Here is a 10067-nt window from a genome sequence, read left to right as displayed (position 1 = left end):
TCACACACACACACACATCTCTTTGACAAAATCTGCAGCCCTCTCCCTCATAGGCTATATCATTTATTGAGTGCTCATTTAATAAAGAGCCACTGATTCACTGAGTATTGGGGAATGTATTCACGCACAAGTAAGATCCAATTCCTTCCCTCATAGGACTCGGAGAAGAAACAGACCTGCAAGTAAACTATTCCAGTCAACAATGACACACATTGGCGGGTCTACACATCAAGCAGCCAGGGAGAATAACACTCGCCTGCAAGGTGCAGGGCTGAGGAATATAAGTTCTCCAAGAAGATCTAGAATCTTCAGTCATGAGCCAGAATTCACCAAAATGAGAAGGAATAAGGGCTGGGAGAGGCACAAAGAATCCCTTCTTGCAGCTTTACTCCTTGATTGTAACCTTTTGCTTTTCCATGAACTTACTGTTGCTACTACAAACAGGGACTGCCTGCCAAATGCTTCAGAGGAAATGAAGGGACCACCATCATTAGCAGAACTTGCTAGCATCCACATGCTGAGGATAAGGTCACGTTCTCGAGCCTCGTGCTAGCCAACTATACATGAGGAAGACTGGGAGAGAACGCCCACTCAGGCACGAACAGGTTCACTCTTGAGTGTTCTCAAGGTTAATAGCAAGGGCATTGTCAGTTACTTAGCTGCAGTCACCAGGGATTACTGGTGCTGCATACACTGCCCTCCGTAGGATTCTGGCAGGCTTGCCCACCTTCGTTTTCATTGTAGTAGTGCATGACGATTTGCATACCTTTGGTACCAATTTCCAGAAACTTCTAAGAGAACATTATTCACTGTCTCCTGCCACAAGGCATTTTATTCTCTGCACCTGCTCCAGGGACCTACAGCCCAGGCAGCTAGCTACATGGGACCCGTGCTTGGAAGGAACGCCATGCTTGGTTTAATTCTCTGCTGCTGCTGCCATCTTGCAGGAATCAATAATTATTTTTAACAAGGGGCACTGCGTTTCCATTTTGCATGCACCGTGTAAATTACGTAGCTGGTCCTGTGCAAAAGACTAAGCGCTAGATGAATTTTTATCAAGCCCCACCTGTCACCGGGGATGGGAGCCACTGTAGAACTTCTGAATATCGCTGTGGATGGTAGTGGCTATTTTTCCCATCACTCGTTGACAGGATGACTATCAAAACTAGAAAGTTCAAGCCTCCCAGAAGTACTTTTGACGTTTGATTACATATCACTGATTACACTGAAAGTTAAGCTTTAACCTTGGTCGCCCTTCTCTTCCTGTCAGCTAGTGTATAACAGACTGCTATCCCCTTCACGGCTGCTTCAGGTTTATCAATCACCACTCTATGTGCTTAGTGGATTGGGCAGACTGTCAGTTTCTTTAGCATTATTTAACTAAGGGTGTACAGAATCGCATCTGGTGTAACAAAAGCCCAACTTTGCCATTTCAGTGATGAAATACTTGTACCAAAGCCCATTCCTGAGCAGCTCAGTGGCTCATATCTGAGCTGCATCTGGAGCAGCCGAATACCCAGAAGAGACAGGCACTCTGTGAACAAATTGTTTTCATACCCATGACTGATTTGAAAGGGACGTCCTCAAGGTGAATGGCAAAGGGGTGTGTCAACTGTGCCTCGCTCAGGACATCCCCTCCCACCCCTGACGTCAGCCCTTGAGTGGCAGCTGTTGTTTCCTACAGAGCCACACCGGCCCCTGGCACAGAACTGTCACAGGTTCTGATGTAATAATTTCCCATCACCTGCCAGCAGCCTGAGAGCTTAAGTTCAAGTGTGCTTATCATGTATCCATTCCTGCTAAAACCTTCTTCCCCAGACCTCTTCAAGCCAGTGCAGAAACTCTACTGCATGTGACTAATGTGCGTTGGGTGTTGAGAAGGAAGAAAGTGGGAAGCAGGTGGCCAAGTGGCACTTGGCTTATCTACCATGACAACAGAGAACACGGGCCCTTGTGTACCCCTCTGGCTTCTGTGGCAGTCACTCATCTCCAGAGACTGGTTTCAAATGTGATCTTTATTTCCTTGCTCAGGATCCAGGAAAGATTCTTGGAGTAGCCCCCACCCAATTCACATTCATTGCAAACTGACAACAAAATCCAGCCACAAGCATACTGTATGCTACAGACACCGAGACAGAACTGGCAGGGGCCTGGCTGGGGATCATGGAACAGGTGGCCCATGGTCTCGTTCAGGATCCACCCTAGCACAAACTCACTGAAAGTCACTATTCTGCTGCCCAGGTGTGGTCTCCAGCCCAATGCTGCAGCGCATACATCCACAGCAAAGCCATGTGCCCCTGCTGTCTGCGAAACAAGCCACTTCCTAAGCCTCCCCTCAGCAACCCAGCAGCAACTGGCTTGCAGCTATGGTCCAGTGTCCACCTCCGAGCTGTAACTGCAAATTGGGAAAGCAAATATTAAAAAAACTGAATTGCTCATGAATAAACTTCTAACATCTCGAGACTAAGTCTGCCAGTTGGTTTCTAATTCCTCAGTGGGAAGTAATGGTGTCTGTACAACCCTCCTCCGGAAATCTCAAAGACACTGTAATTGCTCAGTCCCCATCGCCATAGGGCCTATAGCCACACTGCCTGCAATGAACTCTGCTGAACAGCCTGGCATTTTCTCCAAACAGGTAACACATTCTCCCTGTTTCCCTTCAGAGCCTTTGCAAAATTTGATAGCTGCATATTTCCTTCACCGGCTTAATAAATATTTATCAAGCACTCACTGTAGGGTAGACATTGAAGGGTACATATTTGCCCAGTCCCTGCCTGCAAGGGTCAGTCTGAATGAGGCCTTTGAGTGGCTCACAGTTCCCTGAAACTCAAGCCCCAACCCTGGGCCTCTGCCTTGTTTCCAACTCATATTTGTTGACCAAGCGCACCGGGAACACTTCACTTTCTAACAGAGATTCTAATTAACAATGTCATGGCGGTGTCAAAGGGCTAAGTCAGCCGTGCTGTCAGCTGAGCAGAACCTGACCATCCAAATCACTCTGATAACCTGTCCTGAACATTATCTCCTCCTGCCCCTGCCGGTCACCAACTTGGGAAACATAGAAACCTCCTGCATCTTCGCTTCCTCGAATACGGTCACAGGCTCGGTTGCAATTTGTCCGCTTGCACCAGGGGCTGACAGCAGCTTGTTAACGTCAAACGACGCTGCTCTCCTTCTCAAACCTGCGGAAGCTGAATGTCACTGATACGTCTGCCTCGGCCCGTAGCAGGAACAACCCCTGTCTCGCTTTCCTCGGTACAAATCTCCAGGAGCAACAATTCACCTTTTCAAATTACAGAGCTCGGGAGTGGCAGGGTAGAGCGAGAGCAGCCGCTACAAAGCAAGAGAATCACAAGCACAAAGAAACCTCTCCAAACAGAGGCCGGGGGGAATGCTGCTGGGGGCTGGCTGCAGAGGCCGGCTGAGCAGAGAGGCCGCAACTGCTCGGCTCACTGCAACAGCTCTCACGCAGCCTGGCGTAGGTTTTAAATGCAAGATCCCCACACACAGTAATTCTTTAATGCGATCCCAGTCCTCAGCTCTTCTGAGAGAAGAATGAATTAGACTGCTTACAGATGCTTCACTCAGGAAGTAGCCATGAATCCCACTGCGGTTGATAAGGGCTGATTCTAATGCCACATGAAATTTGGTTCTAAATGATGATTTTATTCGGAGTGCCTGCTTTGTGGTGATGGTCTCTTAATTTCCCATTAAACCTTTTTCGTCTATACTCATCTAACATTAATATTTATTTTGCTCATTTAATTTTAAAGTATTCTTAAATGGCAGCCATTTAAGAATACGCCTGGGGCTGCCAACCATTCAGCATAGGTGCTACTGCAAAAACAACAGGGCAAACACCATCAACACACGCAAGATAGCTATACTCCGCCTTAACAAAGGCAAATTAAGAAATAACCACTCCTCAGTATACTTCGGATTTGGCTTTCTCTGACCTGGAATTCTTATCAGTGTTGCCATGTTTTATACTGTAATGATAATTACCCTTAGAAATCCTCCGAGTTAAAATATTTTCCCGTGCACATGTTCTTTTTCATCAACTGTCTCCAAAAAAGTAAGATCCTCAGTATTCAACCTCTACATCTTGCCTTTCAGATCCAGCATAATAAATGATGATCCTGAATCTGTACCGTATTCACTGTAGTAGACTATACGGCCTCCTGTTGCTATGAGGGCTCGACAAATCAGCAGCAGACCACACGCCACAGAATGCTTCAGCACAAGATAACTTCAGCACACTGTAACACCATACCCACTGCAGGAAAACTCAATAGTTTTGTACTCTGGAAAATACCAGGTCTCCAAATGCTACACACTTCATTCATTTTTATTTTCTCTTCCTAAAAAAAAAAAAAAAACAAAAAAACTCATTTTTCTATCTAAGAGACACACGTGGCTGAAGATTTAAACTCTCTGCAGCATACTAGTATTATTACGATGCAAATTTGCTTTAAGAAAACAAGACCAACAAAGCAACGGATACCCCTGGCATCCAAGTCAACAGGTCTTTTGCAGGAATTTAGATGGAAAGCAAAGAAAACAGGGCAAGAGCCTGGGAGTGCCCTTGCACGGAGCAAATTAGCCTGTTCTGCAGACCCTCCTCAGAGAGACAGAACACCAAGGGCTGTCACTTTGCTCACCAAGGAAAGCACCACCATGGGCAACAGTAAGTGCAACCCGCTCTGCTCTAATCACCGCAGCCCATCCCAATCCTTTTCTGGCTCAACCCAAGGCCCAGGGCACCCAGTCCTCCTGCACGGCTCCCTGTCTCAGCTCCACAACCACAACCTTCCATCTCTGCAGGGCTAGCTTCTTCCTATCAGCACTCAAACAGGGGAACAGCAGGTGCCTCTTCCACGGCCCTGCTGGCATTTGGGAGTGCAAAATTTAAAGATTTACTCTCAAGTCCCAGGCACCTGGCAGGCTGTGAGTTACATATGAGAAAACAACTCCCAAGTTATTATCAACAGGTCAGAAACTGCTGATACATCGTTTAGCTGTTCTCCAGGGCACAGCCCGGGGGGGAAAAAAAGGGGAGATTTGAAGGTGGCAGGGAGCCAGTTCTTAAAACTCTATGGGACCGATAATGTGGGTGAATCCAAAGGAATGGAGGCAACTTAAAAAGAGCAGCATTTATTATCTCCTTTATTAATACTCACAGATAACCTTTGCTCTTTACACAAAATTCTATTCTAGAAGAACACCTTGGTGTATCATGCCCCATGGAACTTTTCCTTCCTGGACCTCTCTCTCTCTCTCTCTCTCTCTCTCTCCCGCCCCACCCCCACAGCCAAATGATTGACAGGTTCACAGAGACCACGACAACTTTGTAAACAAGATCTGGGCTACTGGAACTTGACTTCATCAACAGTCCACTTGAGGACTTGAGGACGGACAGCAGGTGGGGAGGCGGGCACGACGGGGGGAGGGGAGACAAGAGGGGAGGGGCAAGAGGCCAGAACTTAGGAGTCCTGCCATTTCCGAGATGCGCACGCCTGCGCGTGACGTGGCCGTATCCTTGACATTCACTGACTCAAAACACACGACAGCAAGTGCCGGCGCAGTTATTTATGTGATATATCTATAAGAGAAGCCGTGGGCTTCCTTCCCAGTTTGGGTCAGGACTGTTTAAAATGTAGTAAACACACCACCATCTTCCTCCTCCCACCACTACCACCACTGGACGGCAGCTCTCCTAGAAGCTCCACTCAGAGCCGGGGCTTCCGAAGCAGGCTCTTGCTCAGGTCTTTGACCTCCTCGGGGCTGTTAACCCGCTCGTAGCCCAGCACGGCCATGGGCTGGTGGCAAAACTCCTCCACCTGTTTGATCTGTTGAAAGGTGAGGGCAGTCCGCCAGGCGTTGGCGGCCTGTGTGGCGTTGCGCGCAGACACCACGAAAGGCTTGGACGAAGAGCCCGAGCCACTGGTCATGTTCAGGGCAAATTGCTCCATTTCGGGGCTCACCAGCAACCCCACGAAGTCGTACACCCTCCGCAAGGTCTTGACAGGGTCTCCCACCAGGTCCTCGTACCGCACCACCAGGTAGTGGCCCTGTAGCCAGTCTGGAGGCTGCAGCGCCGTCTGCAATGTCTTGGCCATACTGTTGCAAATGACCTCCATGGCACCCAGCGCGTGGTAGTCGGCCGGGCCGCCCATGCCCTCCTTCTTGGCACCCAGCTTATGGCCAGCAGCCTCCAGGAAGGGCATGCGGTGGGCTCGCGGGTCACGGCTGCGCACCACCTGTAGACTCTCACGGATGAGGCCATGGCGTGAGCGGATGCGTGAGCTTGCCACCGCCCGGGGGTCACGCACCAGGTGGATGACCTTGAGGTCCAGGGCGGGGTCTCGCAGCAGCGGTGCCAGCACGGCCACGTCGAAGACACGCACGCCCTTGATGACCAGCGTGCGGTACTTGCGACACTCCTCCTCAAAGCGCGCCAGGCGCTGCGGCGGGCACTTCTTGCACACGCGGTCGTCCACCAGCCCCACGATCTCCTTGCGATAGGCGGGGCAGAGAGGCGACGAGCACACCACCTTGTTAGTGGCCGCGCCGAAGATGCCCAGTGTGGTGAGGTTGCGCCCCCCGCTGCCCGCCGGGCTGTACAGCTGGAAGACCGAGAGGTCGCAGCGGTAGAGAGCGCTCAGCATGTCCCGCGCCGCCCCCTGCAGGGAGACGGCGTCCCCGGGGTAGAGTTTTTGCCACACGTGCCACACCGGCTCGTAGAGAAAGAACACCTCGGGATTCTGGTTGAAGAGCTCGCCGAAGAAGGACGAGCCCGAACGCCACGTGGTGAACACGTACACCAGCTGCCGCTTGGCCCCGCCGCCCCCGGCGCCCCGAGTGCCATTACCGGGAGGGGATGCAGCCCCCGCCAGCCCTGCGGCGCCCGCCGGAGCGGCCCCGGCGACGGCGGCAGGGGGAGGGCGGTACGGGGTGCGCGGGTCTAGGCGCGTGTGGGCGCGGGGCGGTGCGGCGGGAGGCAGCCCCGAGCGTCCCCAGCCGGGCCCGGCCGCAGCCCCCAGCCTACCGTCGGGGTTGCACTGCTGCAGCGGCTCCTTGTGCCACTTATAGTCCAGGAGATTAAGCATAGTGAGCACCAGCAGCAGCGCATAGCCCGCGCACAGCACCAGCGCCTTCCTGCGGAACACCTTCATTCCGAGCGGGGATACGGGCCAGCGGCGTCCCGGGCGCCGGGGCCACGGCGGCAGCAGGGCGCGCGGCGCAGCGGCGGCAGGCACAGCCGGGAGCAGCCGGGGGAGCGCGCCCGGGGGCAGAGCTCGCGGCGGGCTGCGGCTCATCACAGGCACAGCCCGGGCCGGCGGCGCGGCGGAGGCGGCCCTACAACCCGGGAGGAGGACGCAGCGGGCCGGCTGCGGGCGCCGGCTCTGGGGCCGCGGCTCCGAGGCTGGTGCGGTGGCAGCGGTGGCTGGTCGCGGGTGCCCGAGGCTAGCTCTCCCATGGCAGCGGCTCCAGGAAGGACCTGCAAGGAAAAGCCGAGTGAACCGGTGCGCCCCAACCTCCCTCCACCCCCTTGCGTCTCCTCCACCTCAGGAACGCCCACCCTCGGGTGGGCCCCGCTCCCGGCTCACCTGAAGCCGCGGGCGCGCCCCGGATCAGCCCGGGATCAGGATTTAGCGCACGGGCTGTCCGTCGTTCCGCGGTCTCCTCCGCAAAGGGTCTCCTGCGCCTGCCAAGGAGGGAGCAGCGGGGGCTCGGCAGCCCTAGCTCTGGACGGAGTTTCCGGGCAGCGGGTGCCCCGCAGCTCGGAAAGGGAAACTTTCACCGGGCCCGGAACCCTTGTGCGCGCTCCGCAGAGCCCCGGCGCGTCCCGGCTCCGGCGGCGTCTCCTCTGCTCTCTCGGGACCGCAGCTTCCTTCCTCGCTCCAGGAGGCGAGGCCGGCTGAGGGCGCTCGGGAAGGGAGCGGCTTACACGGGACTCAGCTCCCGGCACCGCGGCTCTGCCTCCCTTGCTCTCGGCCTCCGATCGGCGAATCCTCCCTTGACTGTAGCGGCGGCTGATGGGGCGCAGCGCGACCCCGCGGCGGCGTGTGCCTCTTCCATCACTGGAGGAGGATACCCAAAGCGGGCAGCGCAGGCAAGACCCCGCCGCTCGGCAGGCTCCGACTGGCCTGGAAGAAGCCTGCACGCACAGCTCTAGGCTCCCTCTGGCCGCCCCGCCCCCTGCACCGGCCTCCGGTGGCCAACGAGGTCTGAAGGTGGAGGAAGTCCCCGCCGCCGCCGAGCGAAAGCGGCGCCCGGGAGGATGCTGCTACCCGACTCCCCCTACGCCGAGCGCCTGCAACGCGCTCGGGCCGGCCTCTGCGCGGCTCCTGCCAGCCGGCGCGGGGTTGGTGCGCGCCGCCGTCTGTCGCTGCGGCTCCTCCCCTTCGCCGCGCTGCCCTCCTCCTCCTCCTCCTCTCCGCGTCCCGCGCCGCCCCCCTAACAGCGCCCCGCGCCCGCCGCCGCCTCCAAGGCCGGAGAGCAGAGCCGGCTTCCCCCTGCGATGCTGGAGCCGCCAGCCCGCAGTCCGAGGCACAGATCTCCGTGCGCAAAGCAATCGGGCTGGAGCGCGGGCGTGGGAGTCTGGGCGCCGCGGCTGTACAAGACTCGGACTCCGCAGGCGGCTGCCGGACTCGGCCCCAGGTCCTGGCTCTCGGAAAGAGTTGGTGGTAAAGTTTTGGGCAGGAACCCCTCCAGGACGTCCGCTTCGCCTCTCCCTCCTTTCCCAGAGTCAACGCGAGCTGCCCCTCCGGGAACCAAGGATGTACCGGAGCCCTGGAGAGCTCAGAAAACGCGGAGCGCAACGGGTTTGCAACGCCCTTTGAAGCGGCTCAGCGGCTCCGTCTCAGCGGAGGAAGCCATAAATCTAGCCGACCCTGGGGTCAGAGGAGACGCTTCGATTTTCCCGAGGAGTGTGTCGGCCAGACGGTCGCCCCCGAGGTTTCGGCCCGGTGCCGCAAGGCACGGGGTTTCGCTGCTTCCCCAGCGGCTGCTTGCCCTGCTTGTGCTCCCAATCTGGCGTCCCTCGTGATGGACGTTCGCTGAACGTGGGGGAAGGGGGGGGGGAGACTGTTTTAATTTACAGTAAGAGATTTGTTCCCCTTTTAATAGTTCAAAGAACTCAGCCCCAAAGGAAACGCCGTTGTTGGAAGTGGAAAGGCGTTCTGTATTGGCTTAGTTGTCCTGAGTCTTTTACCAGGTAATGAGGAACTCGACCCCACCCCTACCATCCCACCGCCCCCCCGCCCCCCGACCCGGGAACGCTGCTTCGTGGGCAAGATGAACGCGAGGATCGGTCCCCGAACGTGGTCGGTGATTGGCTATCGGGACGCAGATGGGGATGGTGGGACCCCAGTCCTAGGCCTGCGAGTGGGAGGGTGGCTGAAGGGATCCCGAAGGCCAGCAGCCGCGGGAACTCTGCGCGGACCTCCCGGCGCTCTTTACAGCCTCCCGCCCACTTTTTTAGAAGTTTGGCGGAGTTGTTGAAATATGATCTTGCGGCTATCTGTGGCAGCCTTTCTTGGTCACTGGCCCCGTCTGCATTTTAAAACGTTGCGGTTTGTGCCATTTTTATCCAGTGAGTCTTGCAGAATCTTGGAAGTACAGGAACTCTTGCAGAGCGAGGGAACTCGCCTTCCATGGGTTTCTTAAAGGTTTAGTTTCGGGGCCGAAAGATGTGCAAAGAACTTGACTTAGTCCTGGTTTTCTGTTTTGTTTTTGTGCTTTTCGGGGAGGGGGGGGGGACAGACGTATTTTCACGAGTAGAGTTCTGCTCAGTTATTTTCTTCCTGCGGTCTGATTAACTGTAAAATGAAGCATCCCAGGACAAATTGTAGGCAAACTGCAGGGAATGGGGAGATGAGAAGAACTCAGATGTGTGCAGCACCCGCCGGGAGCCTGCTAGCACCTCTGGAAGGGGACCAGGCCGGCCAGAAGCCCTCAGTCGCTGTTGACAGATGAAGGTGGCAGAGTTAAGCTGAGTGTCCTGGTTTCCTTTTTTTCTGTATCTAGGACCTCCCCCTTCCCCCCCCCCCATCCTCTCTGTC

The 10067-nt window shown here is 55.4% G+C and overlaps 1 protein-coding gene across 1 annotated transcript; it reads right to left on the bottom strand.

Moving 5' to 3' along the window:
• Window positions 1-5149: 5149 nt before the first annotated feature.
• CHST2 (carbohydrate sulfotransferase 2) lies at window positions 5150-8343 on the bottom strand. Its single transcript, XM_040974752.1, has 2 exons — window positions 7611-8343; window positions 5150-7501 (listed from the first exon to the last, which is right to left on the bottom strand). Exon 2 carries the CDS (start codon window positions 7317-7319, stop codon window positions 5730-5732), a length of 1590 nt encoding a protein of 529 aa, XP_040830686.1. The 5' UTR covers window positions 7320-7501; window positions 7611-8343; the 3' UTR covers window positions 5150-5729.
• Window positions 8344-10067: the final 1724 nt, after the last annotated feature.

The sequence above is a fragment of the Ochotona curzoniae genome, unplaced genomic scaffold (genome assembly GCF_017591425.1).
Source record: "Ochotona curzoniae isolate NIBS_2020 unplaced genomic scaffold, NIBS_Ocur_1.0 contig_2599, whole genome shotgun sequence".
NCBI lineage: Eukaryota > Metazoa > Chordata > Mammalia > Lagomorpha > Ochotonidae > Ochotona > Ochotona curzoniae.
This window is presented reverse-complemented; position numbering and strand designations above follow the sequence as displayed.